The 22,732-nt window shown below is 34.9% G+C and overlaps 3 protein-coding genes across 13 annotated transcripts; 1 reads left to right on the forward strand and 2 right to left on the reverse strand.

Annotated features, from left to right (window-relative positions):
- Nucleotides 1-2,976: 2,976 nt before the first annotated feature.
- Nucleotides 2,977-10,396, reverse strand: LOC105970478 (RING/U-box superfamily protein). The gene is made up of 12 exons (XM_012995304.2): nucleotides 9,680-10,396; nucleotides 8,774-8,890; nucleotides 8,428-8,620; nucleotides 7,796-7,962; nucleotides 7,548-7,722; nucleotides 7,120-7,181; nucleotides 6,020-6,101; nucleotides 4,804-4,861; nucleotides 4,531-4,631; nucleotides 3,783-3,866; nucleotides 3,636-3,706; nucleotides 2,977-3,369 (listed from the first exon to the last, which is right to left on the reverse strand). The coding sequence occupies exons 1-12, from the start codon at nucleotides 10,036-10,038 to the stop codon at nucleotides 3,243-3,245; spliced, it is 1,596 nt and encodes a 531-aa protein (XP_012850758.2). The 5' UTR covers nucleotides 10,039-10,396; the 3' UTR covers nucleotides 2,977-3,242.
- Nucleotides 10,397-15,802: 5,406 nt separating this feature from the next.
- On the forward strand, nucleotides 15,803-21,919 carry LOC105955737 (putative metal-nicotianamine transporter YSL7). Its single transcript, XM_088826501.1, has 7 exons — nucleotides 15,803-16,434; nucleotides 16,521-16,684; nucleotides 16,771-16,868; nucleotides 16,969-17,103; nucleotides 17,397-17,586; nucleotides 17,704-18,857; nucleotides 21,824-21,919. The coding sequence occupies exons 1-6, from the start codon at nucleotides 16,092-16,094 to the stop codon at nucleotides 18,793-18,795; spliced, it is 2,022 nt and encodes a 673-aa protein (XP_088682627.1). The 5' UTR covers nucleotides 15,803-16,091; the 3' UTR covers nucleotides 18,796-18,857; nucleotides 21,824-21,919.
- LOC148766450 (uncharacterized) lies at nucleotides 19,314-21,145 on the reverse strand. Of its 11 annotated transcripts, none has more exons than XR_016034773.1 (6): nucleotides 20,865-21,145; nucleotides 20,121-20,353; nucleotides 19,969-20,030; nucleotides 19,815-19,873; nucleotides 19,697-19,719; nucleotides 19,314-19,593 (listed from the first exon to the last, which is right to left on the reverse strand). XR_016034773.1 is itself a non-coding variant. In XM_088826503.1 (5 exons), the coding sequence occupies exons 2-5, from the start codon at nucleotides 20,312-20,314 to the stop codon at nucleotides 19,541-19,543; spliced, it is 372 nt and encodes a 123-aa protein (XP_088682629.1). In that variant the 5' UTR covers nucleotides 20,315-20,353; nucleotides 20,911-21,145; the 3' UTR covers nucleotides 19,314-19,540. The 11 variants fall into 11 exon arrangements, 2 of the variants coding, with proteins under 2 accessions (XP_088682629.1, XP_088682628.1); XR_016034774.1 differs by having other exon boundaries at nucleotides 19,314-19,597; XR_016034768.1 differs by having other exon boundaries at nucleotides 19,697-19,735.
- Nucleotides 21,920-22,732: the final 813 nt, after the last annotated feature.

Raw genomic sequence — 22,732 nt, forward strand, 5'->3', positions numbered from 1 at the left:
TACCACTTTATGCAAGACTTCATCATCAGGCTTCTTCGTCTCTTTATCCAACAAAGCTTGGATATTCAACAATTGTTTGAATACTAAATGAGCAGTGGGTGTTTTAGAGGCACTTAGTTTGAGGGTTGTTTCATAAAACACTTTCAAGTACGAGACAAACTCCTTAGCGGTCTCCCAATCCATAGTATCCGGGCATCGAGTATTATTGTGATCCTTAAAGTACTCCTGATATCCAAAATCTAAGAGACTCAGCATATCAAAAACCTTAGAATATTTCAAAGCTTGATCCAACATAAGATATGTGGAGTTCCACCTAGTACACACGTCCATACAGACATTTGGATGCCCTTGTATATCTTCATTCCGAGCAAATTCTCTGAATTTCTCTAATCTTTGAGGTGATGATCTTATCACTTAATATTTTCATGCCATCTTGTACAATCAAATTTAAAATATGGCAGCAACATTTCATATGTAAGTGAGTTCCAGCCAATAAGAGTCGCTTGTTTCTAGTAAGTCTTCCCTTAAAAATATCAATAGCCTTGCCATTTGCGGAAGCATTATCAACCGCAATGACAAAACTTTCTCAATCCCCCAATACCCCAACAAACATTGTTCCAAATCTTTGGAAATGGTATCACCTTTATGATTGGCAATTTGACAAAAAGAGATGATCCGTTTGTGCATATTCCATTCATCATCTAGAAAATGAGTTGTGATCACTACATAATTAATATTTTGAATAGAGGTCCATGTATCAGTAGTGAGAGACACTTTTGCACAATTGCACAAAATACTTTTCAACTTTGCCTTCTCCTCCATAAAACAATTCATGACACCTCTAGCAATGGCCGTGTGACAAGGCATAAGAAATTGATGATTTAAAGCTTGACAAAAAGCTCTAAACCCGACTCCTTCTACCATATTAAATGGATGATCGTCTATAATTATCATCTCAATTAACTTTTTTCTAGCATAATCCTTGTCATAGTGCAAAGGAGAAAGCTCGCCTTTATGGTTATTTATCAACAGGGGTTGCTTCGGATCATTTGTATCCTTCCTAACCGGAGATTTCAAGCAACCATAATGCACATGGTGCATCATGTTAGATGTGCCATAGTTCTTTAACCCGCACCGATACTCTTTGATCTTGCAATGGTTGCAAACAGCTGTAATGGGCGAGAAATACGTGCAATCTTCGTTTATTTTATAGTGAAAATGTTCCCACACTTCAGACTTCTTCTTTCCAGGCTTGAAAGTAATTTGTTGTGACGTTTGATTAACATTGATTTGAGATTTTGGTCGAACATGAGATTGACGGGTTGAAATAGGCTTCTTCATTCTGCAGTTGCAAAAGAATTAAAAACAAATCAGAAATAATAAATCTTTAAATTAATTATATCACTATCAACGATACAGTAAACCCTAAACACGTATAAATAGATAATATATTTTTAAAGAAGATTATATTATTATAGTGATATACAGCTATATTGTATGCATTTTTAATTTGATTTTTATAAAATTTAATTTGGAGAATACTAAACCCAATTATTAACGTTAATCAATTATCAAATAAATGCACAAAGAAGAAAATAAAGTAAAACTATTACCTGACTCAGTCGTCGGTGATAGTGAGAGAATCAGGTAGGTGGTGAGTACTAAGTACTGGTGAGTGGTGACGGCTGGGATTATGAAAAGGGCGGGGAGTGGTGACAAAAAGTTTTCGTGAGTTATTGTTATTTATTAGCTAACCACAAATTAGATTATGTTGGATTTATTGTTTTTAGGGTTTTGGTCAATATTAGACAATTTAATAAATGTGATATAAAATAAAAATTTGAAATTAAAAATATTAAATATTTTAAATAAAATTAATAAATAATAAATTAATAAATAAATTTGGTTGGCCGATATTACCCAACTAACCAACTATTTAGCATATTAGAAACCATTATCGACTCAACTATACATAGGTTGGTTTACATTATCGACCCAACTTAAATGGGCCAGTTGATGGTTGATTAACCGTCGACAATTATGGGTCGAAAATGGGTTGGCTGATGGTTAAAACCGATCCGTGCACAGCCCTACGAGAAAGAGTAGGGCACGAAGAAAAGTACCACTCAGTTCTTTACTGTCTTCTCCTTCTCCACCAATTCCAATTTCTAGTTTCTTCTCAGGTGCGCTGAAGGTCGAATGGCGGTCCTCATTCTCCGAATTGGTGAGTTCTTCGCTCTTTGATTTTCCCCAATTTGGGTCTTTATTTTTTTTTTCCGAATTTAGTTCTTCACCATTTGAGGGCAAGGAAAAACAATATCCAATCTATTTTCTATATCAGATGAATGCCCATAATCTTGCTAATTAGATTAAAGTAAACTAATCGTATGAATCTCCGAATCACTTCTTCCCCATTATAGTTGTTTCAACCTGTTACTTCGTTTAGTTTTTTTTTTTTTTATTTAAATGGTAGTGAATAAATTAAGTTTAATTAATAAATTAATTATGTAAAACTGTTTGTGGTGTTTGATTGGTTAATTAATTACGTAATTAAATATTACTGTCTCTTTTTATGTTTTTGTGATTAATAAAAGAAAAACAAAAAAGGGCAAAACCGAACCCGACCCTAAATAACTGAGAGTTCGGATAATATGTTTTTTGCAAAAAACCCGAATAACACGAGCCAAATAACCCGAATAACCCGACCCGAATGCCCACCCCTAGCAATAGTAGTGGATTTCAAATTACTCCAAATTGAAGTTATTTCAAATCTCTTCCTCAAATCAAATCCTCCCTCCAAATCCCTCTATCAAAATGGACCCTATAATAAAACTTTCCTCAAATCAAATCCTCCCTCCAAATCCCTCTATCAAAATGGACCCTATAATAAAACTTTCTGACTTCAGGTTAATTGATCTTGGCTTTTCTACTTTTCTATTCTAACAGAAAAAAATTGTTATTGTATTCTCAATCTCATAAGCCATGAATAATTAACCATACTTTCACCCGGAAAAAAAAAAAAAAAAAACAAACCGATATCCTTCCGTATATGTATCAGATAGATAGCTGTGTGATCATTGTACCACTACGAACGGGGACTCTTGTTCCTTTACTTATCAAAAAATAAAAAGAAAATTAGAGTTACCGACACTAAAGACTTCTGACCTTTTCTACTTCTAAATCTAGCTAAACAACAATTAACCAAATAATGATATGCATTACAGATTACAAAAACAGGCTTATCAGCTGCTACTCTGAACTGGTTGCGGTACACATCTCCGCTCAGAATCATGGGAAATTGAGATTTTTCGCAAGGAACGGTATTGTAACCGAACATTTTCTCCACTCTCAATAATCTTAAGTAAATACCTGCACGCAACGCATTGACATATCAGCATACAATTTTAACGAATCACCAAAATTTCATGCAATATGGCACTGATCACTGCCAGTCAATCGAAAACACAAACCCTTGCGCTTCTATGTTAAAACATAACGAATATCATTTTTTCCCTCTTTTTAAAAGGAGGAAAGTGACTCGAACCCGTTATCAAATAGGTCTTAGGTGCACTTACCAACAGGTCCTGTCTTGTCAAATAAATATCATTTACTAGCGTTATATTTATGTAACTCACCATCCATTCAGACACTGTGACGTAATCACCGCTTCCTTGTCAACAAACTTATCAGGTGTCCGTCTGTTACCCTGCATGGTATGTTTCGTTCAACAGTGTCTACAAATGAGACAAAAAATCGTGCCAATCAGATGAGGGATAAATTACCTTTATAACAACCTTCTCATTAACTGTGAAAGGATATTGTACACCTCTATTCAACCCATTTTCTGGAGTAATATCACCATTTTCCTGGAGAGTTGAAAAACTAACATTAAAAAAATTGTAAGAACAATTCACAAGGATATTTTCAGAAGAATCTAGAATAACACAAGGAAACCTACTAAGATCTAAAGATGGATATGATCAGACCCCGATCTCTATGCGACCACAAAGTCGTCATACTTTATTGGACTTTTACCAATGAGAAGAGTTGAAATCTAAAACATTTCAGGACAAAATGCACTTTGCCTCTTGTAGTTTTCCAGATTCGCACTTTCTCCCTCAATAATTCAAAAAAGAGACGACTCCTTTTCAAAATATTACGCTGGTTGTATTTTGCTCAAAAAGTCAATTTTTGGTGGGCACCATGCAACAAAATATCATTTTAAAGGGGCAACATGCAACAAAAATAATATTTTAAAGGGGCAATGTGCAATAAAAATAACATGTTCAAGGGTCAACGTGCAACCAAAACACCAAATTCCGATGAATAACCATTGGAATTTGGCTATCGGGGTACCGTGCAACATAAATAACATTTTGAAGGGGGACACTCACTTTTTTTTATATTTGAGGGGTGAAAGTGCGAAAATTGGACCTTCATAGAGGGTGAAGGGTAATTTGTCCAACATTAAATATGAAATAGATCAATTTAGACTAAGTTATTACATGCTGGCGAGAAATTAAATTTTACCCTGTGCTCACTTGCCTCCTTCCTGCGTTTCCTGAGAGTTGCATTATGAAATAGTCTGCGATCATCCTCTTGCTTCACTGCAAGAGCTGCAGCTCTTAAAGCTGTGTGTGTAGCAGAAACAGATCACAACCACAAGCAACAAAATGTACGAACATGGTAAGGATAGCGAAGGTTAATGGGTGTGTGTGTGTGTGTGTGTGTGTGTGTGTGTGTGTGTGTGTGTGTGAGTGAGAGAGAGAGAGAGAGAGAGAGAGAGAGATAGAGAGACGTTACCGTGATTAGGGATCAACGACCCAGCCTCAATTTCAGAATTGCAGAGTATGCATTTGCACTGTAATGGCATAAATAACTAGACAGTCAAAATAAATTCACAATTACAGACCTAATAATTAAGGAGCTGTTTTCAGAAGAAAATAAATGGAAACAAAATGATTTACTAATTATTAGTTCAAAGGCCAGGCCTCAAATTTTATAGTCTGGTTGTGCGCTGTTCTAGCTCGACTAGCATTAAAATAAGTTGTAGAGATACTAAGATTACTTGTGGTGCTTTTGAGAATAGTAAACAGCAAAAGAATTGCGGTTCAGTGCATACAACCATGATTTCAGATTAAATACAAGATTTCAGGTAATGAAAGGAACTAGCTAGACAGTCTCAAAAACGAGGAGATGGCTTCCTTTTTCAAACGTGTTAATATTTCATTTGTGGAAAATAATGATGAAAAGGATTGTGGGAACTCACTTTCTTTACAAATTTTGGGTAGTTAGAGAAAGGGGATATGAAAACCGTTCTCGTCTCACGGCAATAACAAAAAGATAAATAAATGCTAAAATTGAAGAAGAACAATAACAGTTGGTTTTACACTAACGGCAGATAACCCTTTTTTATGTGCAGAGAGGGCCTATTCCAGTTACTGCAGCAAAACCACCTCTCAAGTAACATATGTGTGATATTATATCCTTTTGCAGTTGTACATATTTATGATGCCCATTACAACTGTAGAGGAGAATTTAAGGACATTGTGATGAACGTGTAGAAGACATTATGGAAGATCTAAAGTTTGTTACATTTTCTTTTTTTTTTTTTCTTTTGGGGCCAAAATAATGTGAAGTGATGTTTTAAAATTTTCCCCAGCAAATATCGTAACAGTAGTATACACCTTTTTCCCATGAATAAAGACTGGATTAACTTCAAGAGCAAGATTGCCCGGAGAGCTCAGGTTACTCACATCGGGGGACAAAATACAATTACATGAAGGAGGATAATATGCAATGAAAACTAAAAAGAATATTTGATTTTACATAGATGCCCCTGGATTAGTTGCATGTCCGCAAGGCCGCTTAGCTACAAACTGTTGAGTAAAGCTATACATGCAGTTCAATAATATTTCAGCCAGGACGCAAGTCAAAAACTACTTTTTAGTGATATTATAAACAAGGCTTCCCATTTATGCTTGTTCAGTTAGGTAATGAATGTAAGTTCTGAACTCACCGTTTCAATGACCTTCCTCAGCATTAGACCACCAAATGAATGCCCACAGGAAACTAGCATAGCATCGTCAAGGAATGCGCCACTAAAGAATCCTCAATTTCCAAAAGAGAATTTAGAATACAAGAAAATATCATTCACAAATCATGTCTATGATTCATTGATAGATTTGACAAAGAAAACCTGTCTAAATAAATAGCTCCAGATTATTGATATAAACTAAATTGTGGAACAACAAAATGGAGTGCACAGATGCAAGGTGGAAGGAAATTAGTGCCTTACTCAAGTACGGAGTATAAATGCATATTTTATCATGTATTGTAATTTAATAATATAAAATCAGATATTACTAAGCATAAATTAAAATATTTAAAGATAAAACCACATTTAGTTTGCAAATATACAAACAAAACACTCAAAACTAATCAAAATCTGAAAAATATCAACATAACTAATCTTCATCAGGGGTACTGGGGAGTAAAGATAACATAATGCAGTGGAAAATAGTTGTTTTTTGTTGTGACATCGATGTATGGGTCGAAAAAAGTTTGCAAATCTATATAGGGTTGTAGTACTTGTAATATATTTTAGCTATTGTTTTTGCAAAGACTAGATTTGTTTATAAAGAGAGGTGCATAAAGTAAAAGTGCAGGATATCATATCTGCTGGTTGTGTCATATGGTCTAATCATGATTGCCATGTCAGCAGCTCCGTCCCTAAAAGAAAGATTATCATAATACTCTTAAACAAATGGACTTGATGCTTGTTTTCTTGATAGTGTCACTTTTAGAATACATAGTGTTTATTAAAAAAAAATAGATACTGACCCGTATAGCATAAATTCAATATCATTTGATTTCACAATTTCGGCTCTATTTTATACATCATTCTATAATTTCAACCTTATCCATTCACAGTAGAAAGGAATAAAAGATACTGTTCAAATTTACCGAAAGAAAAGGGGACGAGCTGAACCAGTTACTAATGAGTTAAAGAGAAAATTATGAACATGTCAAGGATGAGATTTTTATCAATTCAAATATCATCCACCTGAGACACACATAAAGCAATTGACAAAGCACCGAAGAGCCAGTCTAACTTACGATAAGGAATCGGAGAGCACAGTTCTCAATGATGGTTCCATATTCAAATTATCTGCAGGTACCTGTCGATGCATATCCAGATTGAGAACTCACTAACTACTATAATCAAATTATATCATCTTCTAGAAAAATGAGCAAGAGATATTAAAACTATTGGCATTTTGAAAGAAATCCAACCAAAACAAAAGGATTCCATCTCAAAACAACACGGAAAAACAAAGGAAAAGAATGTCATAAAAAAGGACTTCAAAATTGAATCTAGTTACTCTTGCAGTCAAAATATTCTTTTCAAAATTGAATATAAGTATCAGCTTGTAAGGGGAAAAAACATTAATATTGGATTTTCTGGGAGCAGAATATGACTGAATCGGGTAAAAGCAAAAATTAATTACTCAAGGAAAAAAAAAACATGAAGGAGAAGTGCTTACATAAGTATTATCATTATGGTTACACAAGACATCTTCCTCAGCGGAAAGGTCATCCATAAACTGACTTACAGATATAGGCCCATAGCTCTGAGGAATTACATGCCCAGCTGCCGCAATCGGAGTAGAATCTAGTATTGCATTGCCTTGTGGCATTAGCCGAAATATCAACGATGTCCTGGATGATGAAAGTCAGCCACTAGCTGAGGAAAAAACCACATTACACGAATTCAAAAAGAAAATGTTGATACCTTCCACCATTTGTAGGGATCATAAGATTGTCAGATATAGTCCGGTATGAAGAAGCAGGTCGCAGTCCTGCAGTGGCATGGCTGAGAGCCTTTCCAGTAACAAGTAAGAGTTCCCCGGGCGCCATGCAGCTATCTGCTTGGTACCAACGCCCACTGTTATCACAAACCTATAACCAAATAGACCATTACAACTCTCTGAGACTTTAACCTTGTACAGCTTGATACAACTGAGGCCTCGTTTGGTTGCCAAGATAGGATTAGCCAAGATATGATTAAATAATCTAATGAAAAGCCAATTGTTTTATTGGACCCCGAAAGGTCCAACAAAAAATCTCCCTAAAAGGCTAACATGATATTTCCGGGTCGACCTCCAGGGAGTTATTGGGTTTACCAAACATCAAACCAAATCCAATTATTTAGTTAATCATGACTAATCTTCCCAACCAAACGGGACCCTTAGAGATTTGAAATAACAGTCTTCTTCACAAAGACAATAAAATATCCCGAATTAATAGATTTTACATATTGGTTCAATAGAAGATCTTGGTAAATAAAAATATCATAAGAGCATTTATATTGAAAAACTAAATAGTATTGGATTAATATCATCATAATCATATTAATATGTATACCATAACACCAGGGGCATCTGAGGAAATCAGCATTAACAGACCCTTCTCCACTTCACAACTGACTGCAATCTTCCCTCCCCCAGTTGCAACTTTTCCTTGCTGCAATGAAATCTGGGAGAACGTTGCAACAAGAACTGACGAAGACGCCTCATTAGCAGGCAATGGGCTATCGTCAAGCAAGTGATTGAAAACACTGCAGAAAAATGAATGTTTCGACACAATATGTAAGTATTTACACAAGTTAATGTGTGTCAAGTGTTACTAATCAAGGAAGAGCAGTTCCGGTAGTTGTACAGGGATATGTAATATAAAAAGAAATAAAAAATAAACACGGGCACATTCTTACTCGCTTCGCAAACGAAGATGTCTTGCTATCGCACATAAAGCAGCACGAGCTGCCTTTCCCATGCATCTAAAAATGTCAGCCATGCACGGAGGAGATGAATCCACATCTTCAAGAGGCCTGTGTAAAAATTGGTAAAGTTAGATAGTCGAAATATGCAATACGGAAGAAATCCCTTCAGACCTAAACACAATATTAAGAAACCTTCAAACAGAAAATTCAATTAAAGATGAAAATCCATATCTTAAATCTCTAGACAAAAAATGTAAAATGTTGAGTAAGGATTGGTAACTGCTAAGCTCTGACACCTTACTGCCAGCACCTTATCCTTGAATGAAATGCAATGACTTTTCTGCCCTTCTTGAGTACATAGGTATGAAGTATGTCAAAAAAATATTCGAAAAAGTGCACAAGGCGTCCAGGTGCTTTCACCTTTCATTTCTTCAATAACTTTTCTGGTACAACGAACATAAATATAAAAATCGTAATTATGGGCAGAAAGAAAGAGCCATGAAAAAAGAGATTATTTCAAAAACTTTATGACGTGAATCAAACACCAGACAAATAATGTTAGACTACCAAACTAAAAGCAAAAGGCGTTCATTGAACATGCACTACAATCAATCTAATTCCCTTAGTTTTGCCCAATTAGATTTATGTTTACCAAGTATGGATCAGCACCACTAAGTCATTGCATTAATCCAGTAGCTGAAGATGAGCCCATGAACAACATTCGGAACATAACGGACTAATATTAGCAAAATTCCATAGTTTCACAATAATTTTGACAGAATCATAAAAATCCTCAAAAAATATAGCTGCTTTCAAAAGATTGTGAAAGTAAGTGAGGATAATAACTGAATATAAACAAATAAGAACAGAAGAAGAGGAAAAGATAGTGAAAATGACCTTCCAGCCCTGTAGGTATAAACACCTCGACCACCCTTCCTGGTGCGAAAGTAGAGACGTGAGGAATCGATTGCGCATCGAAGAAGGGCGGAGTCTTCAGGGGAAAGCTCAATGATGGCGGCGTTGTGGCGGTCTAGGGAGGTGGACAAGGCGTCAAGGGCCCGTAAGTAGGCGGGCATTGGGGGTCCATCGTAGGGCAAAATATCGGAAAGTCGAATTCTACATGGAGAGTCCGAAGAGAGAGGACAAGGCGAAGGCAAACGGTAACTGTGATTGTGAATGTGGGATGATCTATTACTGCAAATAGCCTCAGAATTGGGCGCGGGAGGATTGCTCTGATTCTGGTGCTGATGCGTCATCACCAGCCAGCGATCATTATTTCTCTTCTTCTTCTTTCTTATTCTTCTTATTGCAGAAAATTATGCACAGCCCCATAAGGACTAAAAGATACTAACAAACTCGTGCTAAAATCTCTAGAGTAGATTCGGGCGTCTAGTCTTCTTCACTTGCTCGATTCGCTCAAATCGAACCTAGGGTCGCCGGTGGTGGTGGACTTCACCGGCGAGAGATGATTGGGAATTCGGTTTTTCCGGCAGCGGTGGTGGTGGCCGAAGCAGCACGATGTGGTGACACGACGCTTTTGGGTTGGTAAGAACGAAATTAGGGCTTCAATAATGTTTTTTGAAATTTTCGATTATTCAGAAATGTGATTTGGGCAGCGTCAAATGAAAATCTGATTTAAGGCCCTTAACCTTTCAATAATTCGCAATTTAGTCCCCGCATTTTATGATATCGTTAAATAAAGGGGTAATTTTCTAAACGCCATTCAACACTAATTCTCTTTCAAATTAGGGCATCAAAATTTTGCCATTTTGCTAAAAGTTCGCTTTTTTTTAGGACGAAACGACCCACCTTCTTCTCCTCCACTACATGCATCCTCTTTGCAACCCTTCAGATCTGCTCCACCCTCGCTCACCGTTGCTATTATTGTCGAAACTCTTCTGCACACAATCATATACACACGCACACACCCACATGGTGACACACACACGTACATACACCATTTTTTGTTACACCTTTTCCCCTTCACTAGAAGAAATCAAAGCGGAAAAATGTGAAAACTGAAATATAATTTGGTGATGGTGGTGGTGATGGTCTGTTTGATGATGGTGATGTATGCACTAGAGATTTAACTTTTTTGTTCAATTAATTTTAACTAAGCCATCGGTGTATTGAAATTTTACGTTCTTCGTGTACTATTATGTAATGCATATATTCCTGTAGTGATAATATTATGAGGTGTTTGTCATGCTCATAAGTTGTTTTTGCCTATAAGTTGTTAAAAACAACTTATAAGATGTTTCAGATTTTATAAGTTCATCAAAAGTATTTGGTAATTTTTTCAATAAATAATATGTTGGGGAGCTTATAAGACATTTATAATCAAGTACTGTTACCCATTTTTTTACGGTCTTAGAATTAGTAAAAATAACTTATAAGCTAATTATTCAAATAATTTAAAGTTTAATTTAAAACTAAGACGTAACAACTTATTAGCTCTTAAAACAACTCATCAAATGTAAGAGTTTATCAGATATTTAAAATCAGGTTAGCCAAACACCCTCTTGGTCTAAGCTCTTGCTTATTCATGTAACTAAGCTCCGCATCTATTCATGAAGTGATAATTCTTAGTCTAAACTCTTGCTCATGTATATAACTAATCTCTGCGAATAAAGTGTCTAAGTTGTATGTCTATTTATGTAGTGATATACTTAATCTATGTATATACTTTAAAGTTCTTAGTGTGGGTTACATGTATAACTGATGTTCAGTGCTTGAACGGTAAAATCGTAAGTCACGGTTTATAAAACTCAATTAGAGGTCTTTAGGGACTTTAAATGGTATCAAAATCCAAATAGAAGATTCCATGCGAAAGGAGAAATATTCATTGACCTTTAACCATACCAAATATTTTTCAAGGACTTTTAATTTCGCTAATGTTCCCCTAAATAAATAAAATGTAATTAAAAGAGAGGAATATTTGAAAATTTCAACCCCAAATAATATTTTATGTATTTCTGATCATTTAAGCCCTAAAGTTTGAGTCTTTTGTTGCTACATCTCTTTTTTTAGTTAAACTTCAGTCCCCATAAGAATTTTAAAACTCTTTATACCCCCTTTAGAGTTAAAGTTATACGTCATTCCCTTCACTTGACGAAATATTTGGAATGTGCCTAGGTTTAAATCAGAATTACATATGTCTCTACCTTCTGATCCGGGCACATTTGCCCCATAAAAGCTCCGCAAGGAAAAACCCAATTTATTTCAGGTTCAAACCCCCTTGAAGCTGCCACTAGCCTATCACCCTTTCTCAACAAGAATGTGCGGCTGGCATATGAAACTATAGCTAGCTTTGCGGCTAAATCCTGGAAGGTCACATCACTCCCACGAGGGGGTATAGTTGCAGAGAGGCAGTGGGACCCATCGCATTACCTAAAGGGTATGTATAAAGCAGTCTTAATGTACAAGAATGCATTTTAAATCTAACATATATTGTCATTCTTACACATATAATATCTTCTTAAGAAGACACCCAACTGACTTGATCGTCGAAATGCTAATGTCGGGAGACTCCCCTCGTCAGCGGCGCCTTTGTTGGACGGGTTTAGGTCGCTCATGGTTGTGAGTGGCGGGGCTGGCGGCGACGGTCGGCGAGGAGCTTGGCGCAGGTATGGCGACGGGGAAGAGTTTCAAAGGAGGGCGGTGGGTTTTTTTTTTTTTTTTATTTTACGTTTCTTTTAATTTTTTGTTTTATTATTTGGTCTTGCATGAACAAACAAAAGCCAATTTAATTTATGGGTATATTTGTCATTTCATCTTAATAAAATAGAATCTTTTGGAATATTTCTTAAATTTGGTCTTGCACGATTGAAACTAGTATTGCATATAGCCGCGACCATTATAATATCGGATTGGGTGATATTGATATACCCATCGGCGGCAAATAGAATAGGGACAAACCCTGGCCGAGAAAATCCTTTGACATACATCCAGATGGGCAAAAGTACTACTGTGCCCTTATATAAAATTTTCACCCAACTGCATTCAACATTTTCGCCAACTCCATTTAGGACTTTTGAACTTGCATTTATCATTTTCGCTGATTTTTTTTATTTATTTATTTGTAAAACATGTTTGTTGTGTTTGTTTTATATATATATATATATATATATATATATATATATATATATATATATATATATATATATATATATATATATATATTCTTTCTCTGAACATTTTTTCTCATTTTTTAATATTTTTGTATTAATTTTAATCTTTTTTAAACTCCATATGTTTATTGTACTGAAAATGACTACATGTAACTGTAGTAAACTATAATCATTAGTGGGAATGTTCATTCTTTTTGCCCTAAATTTAGTCGATCAATTATGTATACACACGAATATCACCGCTTATAGAAAAAAAAAATCATAAACACGAACAATAAAAGTTCACAATTTAAATATTTATATCATAAATCAACTCATAACCAACAAATACAAATCAAAACACACAATTACATACATATGTTACTACATGTTACTCTATTTTACTAGTAATGTATAGTAATGTATAGTAATGTGTAGCAATGTATACAGTCTGTAGTCGACTGTAACCAAAAAATACATATGGAAAAACACAAATACATGCATATGTTGTTGCATGTCACTATATGATACTATTAATGTGTAGTAATGTATACAATCTGTAGAACACTGTAACTTGAAGCAGATGTCAAAATCGTCTACAATTTCAACCAAATTTTTTGAAACTTTCAAGGAGAGGATTAATGGCTTCCATTAAGCTGCAATTGCAAAATCAAAAAAAAAAATATTTTAGTGCAAATTAACAAAAAATGAAGAAACATTAAAACACTCAAAAATCGACAAACATAGACAGAGAGAGAGAGAGAGAGAGAGAGAGAGAGAGAGAGAGAGAGAGAGAGAGAGAGAGAGAGAGAGAGAGAGAGAGAGAGAGGGGGGCATAGCTGCGAAATGCTATAAAATTTAGATTCAACCGTCAATGACTCCTCACTCCTAGTGCTTCCTACCAAAACCTTAGTCGCCGCTAACCATCCAAGGTTCCGCACTCGCAATGAAAAAAAATAGAGAAAAAAACCTGACAATAAAAAATTGAATAAAATTACCATCGAAATGTAGATCTCGACGAGATGAATCAAACAGTGGGTAGCCCGTCAAATTTTGACTGTCGGAACACAAACTATCCCTCCGACAAGACCCAGTGACGTCGAAATACGCGCCCCACTATAAAACGATTTAGAAACATATCCATAGCTCCAAACAGTATGAAATCAACACAAAAAAAACAAGATATCAACGAGGGGAATCCAACGGTAGTTAAACCATCAAATTCTGACAACTGGAGAGAAAGTTATGACTCCATGAAGCAACATCACCAGTTGGAAACCTATGGGGACGGAACTTTGAATCTGAGAGTGAGAGGGGAAGAGAGAAACGAAATTATAGCTATCATGAAAGGCAAGCGAACAACGTGTTGTTTTAAAACTGATATTAAAAGGGAATTTTAGGTACTTCAAAATGGCGAGGGGGTTATCCCAAATTAAGATAAAAAGGAGGAAGTATGCACTAGGATGTAATATCCTTGGTGGTTAGTTAGAAACATTTTCAAAATGAGGAGGTCCATCAAATAATCCCTATTCGATTATATATGTTTAAGGCCATTCCGTAATATTAATTTGAGCTTAAGTTTGGAAGTATTTGTATTTCACTATAATTACCAATGTTTTGAAAATCCAACTAGACATTGAACCGGACAAGTAATTGGGTCATGGTTGGACCGGTTCAATTAAGGTTCGATCTGATTTTTTGCATTTTATATTATTTAATGATTTATTTAACGTGAAAGTGTTAATAATATAAATGTGCACTTAAATAATATATTCTCTTCATTAACCATCATTTTTAAGCATTTAATGATTTATATATAACTCGCTCATAAAAAAAAAAGATTTATATATAACTCATTAATCATTTAGAATAAAAATTAAAATATAAAGGAAATAGAATTAACATTTACAACATAAAAGGATACATTATAGAAAGGGGCGTGCTAAATCTCACACTAAAATTTACTAAATCTCACACATAAATTAAAAAAAATTCTCTCTCAACTCATATTATCTTTAACTTCTCTCTAAAATGATTTTTCCAAGTCACTCAAAATTCATTATTTTTTTACGTGAATAATCATAAAAAATGAGCTCAGTTTTATTTAGTATTTATTCAGTTTTATAAAACCTTTTTAATTATTCAAATTCATATCAATTCGATTTTTTTTCCTCAAGTTCCAACTTTATTTTAGTTTGAAAATGTGAAGATTTTTGTCAAATTCGAATTTGGAATGCTATAAACATTTTTACTGTGTGATTTTGTGAAAAACTAGGGAAAAAGAAGGGTGGGGAATGAGAAGAAAAGATTTTAAAGAGAGAAATATTTTTTAGTTTTGTGCGTGATTTGGTAAAATTAGTGTGGGATTTAGCATTTCAATTATAGAAATACAAATATCAAAATATTTTATAAGAAATAAAAATTTAAATAAAACAAATATATGCGCATAAATTGTGTACCAAAAAATACACAATTGAGTTTTAAACCTTTAAAAGTTGGACAACTATATTTTCAAACTTCTAGTTTCGTAATAATTGATTATACTGTGCTGGTTATATAGTTGTCAAATTATAATTAAGTTGATAGCTGATATTAGTAATGCAGTTATTCTATGAAAAATAAAGTAGAAATGAACAAAAACGAATCTGACATTTTGAGTTCAATTTTTGGTCAAGAATCTGTTAATGAAGAATTAGGAATATTTGTAGTCTAGCATTAAAATGGCAAAGTGGTCAATATTACTACTAGTTACTAAAAAAAAGAAAGAACAAGAATGAATTGGTTATAGAGTATTAATTTTCGCGGCAAGTTGAATGGTAACCCCCTTATTCCTCATGCATCGGGATTCTTTCACCCTCCAACCAACCCTTGTCTCTCTCTCTAACCTCAATTTCTCTCTCTCTCTCACCTCAACTTCTCTCTCCACGTTGTTCACTCTTCTCTCTCTCTCAACACACACACACACACACACACACACACACACACTAAAGATGATTCAGAACTCTTTGTTATACATAGCTTGTTCATTCTCTCGTAAATAACTCGACTCTTACCAGGATTCTGAGATCCTTCTCATTTCTCTTCATATATATATAAAGATATATATATATATATATATATATACATACACACACATATATAAATCAACCTAGAGAGTGAGTCAGGGGAAGAGCATATATCTGTATATATACAGAAGAAGAATGAGGAAAGAAGAGAAGCACGAGGATGATGAGGATGTGGCATCATTGGAGAAGGCGTTTGAGGAGACGGCAGTACCTTCTTGGCAGAATCAAATAACCATTAGAGCAATGGTGACTAGCGTTCTATTGAGCGCTGTGTTTAATGTGATTGTTTGTAAACTCAATCTCTCAACTGGTGTTATCCCCTCTTTAAATGTCGCAGCGGGGCTCCTAGGATTCGCCATGGTTAAGGGTTATACTGTTTTGATCCAAAAATGTGGCTATTTGAAGCAACCTTTTACCAGACAAGAGAATACCGTCATTCAGACTTGTGTTGTTGCCTCTTCTGGCATTGCTTTTAGCAGTATGTTCCATTCGATGAATATTCATATTTCCATACACAATATTTTTATGATGATGTTGTTTAATTTTGGGTGTATGTATTTTTAGGTGGGACAGCTAGTTACCTTCTAGGAATGAGTCCAATAACGGCAGCTCAGGCTGAAACAGGAAACACCCCAATAAATGTTAAGCAACTCTCTATTGGATGGATGATGACCTTTCTTTTTACCGTTAGCTTTGTTGGTCTATTCTCAATAGTGCCCCTACGGAAGGTATTAACATCAAATTTCATCATCTTTCTACTATATTTATTTATTTCTTCTAAAAATACTAACTAGTCGTCTCTAATCATTTTTAGGTGATGATATTGAGGTACAAATTGACATATCCAAGTGGGACTGCAACAGCATACCTTATCAACAGCTTTCATACTCCTAAAGGAGCTAGGCTAGCTAAGTATGTACTCCATGTTTATTAATCAGTGACGCATATATATATATATATATATTAATTTTACGTGGGTTTTAATTATATTATTACCCTTGTTTGGATGAAGGAAACAAGTTTGGGTACTTTTCAAGTCCTTTGTTGGTAGTTTCTTATGGGCGTGCTTCCAGTGGTTCTTCAGTGCTGCTGATGGTTGTGGTTTTAGCAGCTTCCCTACATTCGGCCTCGCAGCCTACAAGCAAAGGTTAAATTAAAAAAAAAAATCTTTAGTTTCTTGGTAACAATTTATGCTAATTATATCTTAAAAAATAAAAGATATAAAATATTTAGTGGAAACTTGGGAGTTGGGACATCATTTTTTTTCACAACTAGAATTTGTTTTCCCTTCACCATATTTCCTTACAATGAGAATTTGATAATTCACTTTATAAATCTCCCGACAATGTGACTTTGAGATTTCTGAGAATCTATCTGGTGTGAATGGCATCATATTATTACAAAACTTGACAGTTGTTTTTTTTTTCATGTCACACACAGGTTCTATTTTGATTTCTCAGCTACATATGTTGGGGTGGGGATGATATGTCCATACATGGTAAATGTCTCCCTACTTATTGGGGCCATATTATCATGGGGTGTTCTGTGGCCTGTGATCGAGTCCAAGAAAGGCGATTGGTATAGCGCAAAACTACCTGCAAGCAGTCTTCACGGAATCCAAGGATACAGGGTAACTTAACTGATTATAACATACATACAAACAACTATATTTTAAGTTATTTAATTAAGAATGGATTCTTAATTAATCAATGGCTTGACAAATTTCCTTTTACTATGGAGTTGACAGGTTTTTCTTGCTATTGCAATGATGCTTGGTGATGGTCTATTTCATGTTGTGTACATGGTTATAGTGACATTAAAGAGCTTTATGCAACAAAAGTCACAGAAGGAATTGATAGATGAGAGCACAGAAATAGGAAACTATGATGAGAAGAAACGAATGGAGTATTTCCTAAAAGACCAAATTCCAAATACAGTAGCTATAGCTGGTTATGTTGTGTTGGCAGGGATATCTATTGCTGTAATCCCACAGATATTTCATCAGCTAAAATGGTACCAAGTCTTAGTAGCATATGCAATTGCTCCAATTCTAGCTTTTTGCAATGCCTATGGATGCGGCCTAACGGACTGGTCTTTGGCATCAAACTATGGTAAAATAGCAATCCTCGTTTTCAGCTCGTGGGTCGGTTTAGATGAAGGCGGTGTACTTGCTGGACTTGCATCTTGTGGTGTGATGATGAGCATTGTTTCAACAGCTTCTGATTTGATGCAAGACTTTAAGACGGGATATTTGACACTGTCATCGGCTCGTTCCATGTTTTTCAGCCAAGTCTTTGGTACAGCTATAGGTTGTGTTTTGTCACCTTTGGTCTTTTGGGTTTTCTTCAAGGCTTACAGTGTGGGAGACCCTGAAGGCTCTTACCCTGCACCTTACGCGTTGATGTACCGTGGGATTGCTCTCTTGGGTGTTGAAGGCTTCTCTTCACTCCCCAAGAATTGCTTGAAACTTGTTATCATATTTTTCTTCGCTTCCGTGGTTATGAATCTAGTTACGGAGGTAATGAAGAAGTATGAAACCAAGTATAGAATATACAGATTCATACCCAGCCCCATGTGCATGGCAATTCCATTCTATTTAGGAGCATATTTTGCTATTGACATGTGCATTGGAAGTTTGATTCTGTTCGTATGGCAGAGGAAGAACAAAAAAAGTGCTAAGGATTTTGGACCAGCAGTAGCATCAGGGCTCATATGTGGTGATTCTCTATGGGGAATTCCGGCTGCTGTATTTGCATTGGCAGGGGTACAAGCTCCAATCTGCATGAAGTTTTTATCAGCCTCAGCAAACAACAAAGTGGATGCTCTTCTAGCTGGCTAATTCATCCATCTCTTTCCTTGACAACTACTAATAAATACTTTATCGGAATTGGGTGTGTGTGTGTGCACTACAAGAAAAAGGTGTTTTAACAACACTTGATGTGTGTTGTGAAAGGGTTAAGACAACATGCAGCAGAACGTTGTTGACCGACATGTTGTTAAATCCTCGGTACATTTGACAACGTACATACAACGCTGTAAAACAAGTAAATGCCCGTTGTATAAAATCGAAAACAATGCATCATGCATGTTGTCATAGGTAATTAACAACATGCACATGCGGGTAGTTATAAGTTTTATGACAGCAAGTCAAAGCATGTTGTCATACACAACAACAACATTTAAATGCATCATGTTGAAAGATATATAACGATGCTCATCGCATGTTGTTATAGTGTGATTACAAATATTTTATTAATTCATTAATAATATGCTATTCATGTTGTTGTGCACATTGTATTCATTTTCGGCCTGCTGAACAAATGCAATATTGTTCACAACTTTCACCATCCATTTACATTTTTAAAATCAATTATTTTCCATTGACAAAACCGAAATGTCAAATAAACAAAGTAATTCAACACTAAATCGTCAAATTCACAATACCATCCATGGTCTAATCGAATTAAAGTCGATCTACTCAAAGTACAGTACGATAGATAAGACTAAACTAATTTATTTACATTTAACTTGTAGTATTCTTGTAACGTAGTCTAAACTCACATTCTATTCAAGTCAAAGTTCATCTAATCTTCGATTTCCCTTGTCTTCAGTTTCTTTCGCGACAATGGATCCAAATCTATCTAACACCAATGACAAAAAAGGATAGCAATTAAAATGAAATAATATATGTATGTACCAAAATAACACCTTTCAAAAGTTAAGTTGTCAATGAATAGTACCTTCACTTATCATTTTCACAAAACTTCTTTGCCACACAACTGTACTTAGTAGAACATGCAAACAAGAAAGTTTAAATATATTTAAAATGACAAGAAATGAGATCATTTTCATACTCACCATGTATAAGATTTGGGCAGACCTTTTAATCCCCCGAGGTGAACCTATCACCCATGCCGCTGCGAAAAGTAAAATACGGTAAATTATCCTCATATATTAAAATTTCAGAATGCAAGTAACTTTAATCAAGAAGGTGATGAACAATAAATATTACCCAAGTCATTTATAATTGGCTTGTAGCAGAAACAAATAGCAAACGAACACGGGATAAAACACCTGATTGCATTTTAGGATTGCAAGAAACGTTATTTTAAGAAATAATAAGATCATATGAAAATGGGAAAATAAGTCTCGCAACTAACTAACCGCTGATGGTGTGGCAAGAATGACGTCAGCAACATGTATTCTGTTAATATTGTAGCACTCATCATCACCGTTAGCTCGAGGCAGTTTATTCCTAATGATCCAAGCAGTTTTTTAGTCCTGTTCAAATGCACCGTGCAAGTACAATGTTGCTTGCTCGATTTCTTTTGCCTTTGGCCAACCACAAGAATTACCATTGATATTGGAAGAGTATTGGTCAATTCATCCTGCTCTTTCTGGTAAAAAATATATCCAATTACATAAATTCACAAGAAAATAACAAATAAAGCAAGGGCATATATTTAGTTTAGCAAATTATTTATGTTCTAGCAAACTTATTTCGAATATCTTAAAACGAATACAACCCATTCACAGTACTCTGCACACCCTTAACTCAAACATAAATTTTAGACACCTCTCTATCAAAAGAGTACCCACAAAACACGGAAAGAGAAATATTTGTTCCGATTGTTTGCAACATGGATTTTTCAGTACCAATTAATTACATCTAATGGCATTAGATTTTTTATTGAACAAACTTGTTGGAAAATATGTAAATTTGAAAATTAACTCACTACATTTAGTGGAATAACCACTGAAAATTGTAGCATTAACAGCAGGGATACTCCCCAAATTAAAACTTGGACCTTTACACATATAATTTGAAAATTGAAGAATCAGAAGAAAAAAGTATTCCGCCAAAACATCACTGTAAAATTAAATTGATCAAGAAGTGAATAATTGTACCTGATTCAAAATAGATGGGCGATTGAGCAAGAAGCGAGATTGGTACCACGTATTTTATGATTCCTTGACAGAGATTTCCTGGTATTGCAGCAAAAATTTCTTCAAATCTGGAGTTCAATGAATTTTTTTTTGTTGATATTTGGCATTTTAGGAACAACAAGGCAGAGAATCGTCACGACGAGAGGGAATCGTCGTAGCGAGAGTTTTAGGTTTTCTGTCTAGCGCGAGGAGATGGAAAGAGGAACAGGGCAAGAAGAAAAGGAAAATAAAATTAGGGGATATTAAAAAGAAAAAGAAAAAAGGTAATACTAATGGAGGAAACTACCGTCACTTTATTAAATTGTTGTTATAATTCTTTTGTATTTTTTACTCTTTTTTTTTTCCTGACATCTTATGTTTACTTTTTTATACTGTTATATTAAAAATATAAATATATTTTCTGTTTAATATATATATATATATATATATATATATATATATATATATATATATATATATATATATAAACTTTATTTTAATACTTAGATGTTTAATAATTAGAACTATGAGGTTATATAACATACATAATTAGCTTCTTAAATAATGTTAGTATTAGTAAATTAATTCATAATTTATTACTTGTAAATCTAATTAAAAAATACGTTGAAGTTATGGCACTACAAAATGTTTTGAAGTAATCTAATTCAACAACATGCGCCGTATCTTGTTACAGTTATATTAATCCACAAGGCGCGGAAACACGTTGTTGTCTACAATTTCAAGACGGAGATTTTACGACATGCATTCCCGTCTTGTAGTAAACTACTTTAACAAGGTGCAAAATGCGATTGTTGTTAAAAATATTTTTTCAGTACTAACAACAACATTCATTAAACGCATGTTGTTAAATACATAATATAACAACTTTCCTTGGCTGCACCTTGTTAAATTTATGTTGTTAAAAACCATTTTTCTTGTAGTGGTGTGTGTATATATATATATATATACTACATGTATCACGTGCACCTTTATGTATAATGGGAAATAATTGAAGATTCAATATTATTCGATTTGAACGTGCAGCGTCAATTACAACAAGATTCGGACAAAAAGAAAAGGCAACGAATATTTGCAATCCCAGATCTTCTAAGGGCGAGACCTTACTTGATGGAAGGTCATAATATAAATAAACTTACTAAGAGCAAGATTGGAAAATTACGAATATAACCCCAATATTGATTTTGATTTTATTCATTCAAGTTAGACCTAATCACTATTATTGCAAGACAGAGAGAGAGAGAGAGAGAGAGAGAGAGAGAGAGAGAGAGAGAGAGAGAGAGAGAGAGGGATTGAAAAACGAGAGGGGGAATGCTCTAGCGGGAGAAGAGAAGAATACAAGGCGAGAAGAACTGCCGCCGAAGGGCCACAGTGCGCGTCGCCGATGAAGTGCACCACAACCGCTTGACTGCCGTCACCATACCATTGTCACTCAACCTTCGTGCAACCGCCAGTGCTTGAAGGGAAAGAGTAGAAGAAGAAGATGGAGGTAGAAGGAGGAAGAAGGAGAAGGAGGAGAAGAAGAAGAGCATGAAGAGAAAGAAGATGAAGAGAGAAAGATGAGGAAGAGGAAGGAGGAGGAGGAGGACTGGAGGAGGAGGAGAAGAAGAGTACGAAGAGAGGAAGAAGAACAACAAAAAGAAGAAAAAGAAGAAGATAAAGAACAAGAAGAAAATTCGACTTGTACATGTTGAAATCTAGATGTTGATTTTTTGGCGGAAAATCGACATCTAGATGTCGAATTTTGTTACAAAAATCGGCATGTGTGTGTCGAATTTTTACTGCTTGAATTTTTTTCTTTTTGAAAACTTAAAAATTTGAACTCCTAGCTA

This window comes from Erythranthe guttata, chromosome 12, assembly GCF_056151865.1.
Source record: "Erythranthe guttata isolate IM_541 chromosome 12, IM_541, whole genome shotgun sequence".
Taxonomy (NCBI): domain Eukaryota; kingdom Viridiplantae; phylum Streptophyta; class Magnoliopsida; order Lamiales; family Phrymaceae; genus Erythranthe; species Erythranthe guttata.

What these genes read in the sequence shown, in the direction of transcription:
- LOC105955737 (XM_088826501.1), top strand. Translation starts at nt 16,092, where the DNA reads ATGAGGAAAGAAGAGAAGCACGAGGATGATGAGGATGTGGCATCATTG. An exon ending in CAATAGTGCCCCTACGGAAG is followed by an intron (nt 16,685 to 16,770) that starts GTATTAACATCA and finishes AATCATTTTTAG; the next exon opens with GTGATGATATTGAGGTACAA. An exon ending in AAAGGAGCTAGGCTAGCTAA is followed by an intron (nt 16,869 to 16,968) that starts GTATGTACTCCA and finishes GTTTGGATGAAG; the next exon opens with GAAACAAGTTTGGGTACTTT.
- LOC148766450 (XM_088826503.1), bottom strand. Translation starts at nt 20,314, where the DNA reads ATGGTAATTCTTGTGGTTGGCCAAAGGCAAAAGAAATCGAGCAAGCAA. An exon ending in GCCAATTATAAATGACTTGG is followed by an intron (nt 19,874 to 19,968) that starts GTAATATTTATT and finishes TACTTTTCGCAG; the next exon opens with CGGCATGGGTGATAGGTTCA. An exon ending in CTGCCCAAATCTTATACATG is followed by an intron (nt 19,598 to 19,814) that starts GTGAGTATGAAA and finishes CATTGGTGTTAG; the next exon opens with ATAGATTTGGATCCATTGTC.
- LOC105970478 (XM_012995304.2), bottom strand. Translation starts at nt 10,038, where the DNA reads ATGACGCATCAGCACCAGAATCAGAGCAATCCTCCCGCGCCCAATTCT. An exon ending in TGAGGAAGGTCATTGAAACG is followed by an intron (nt 4,862 to 6,019) that starts GTGAGTTCAGAA and finishes ATGCCATTACAG; the next exon opens with TGCAAATGCATACTCTGCAA. An exon ending in TCACAGTGTCTGAATGGATG is followed by an intron (nt 3,370 to 3,635) that starts GTGAGTTACATA and finishes CGTTGCGTGCAG; the next exon opens with GTATTTACTTAAGATTATTG.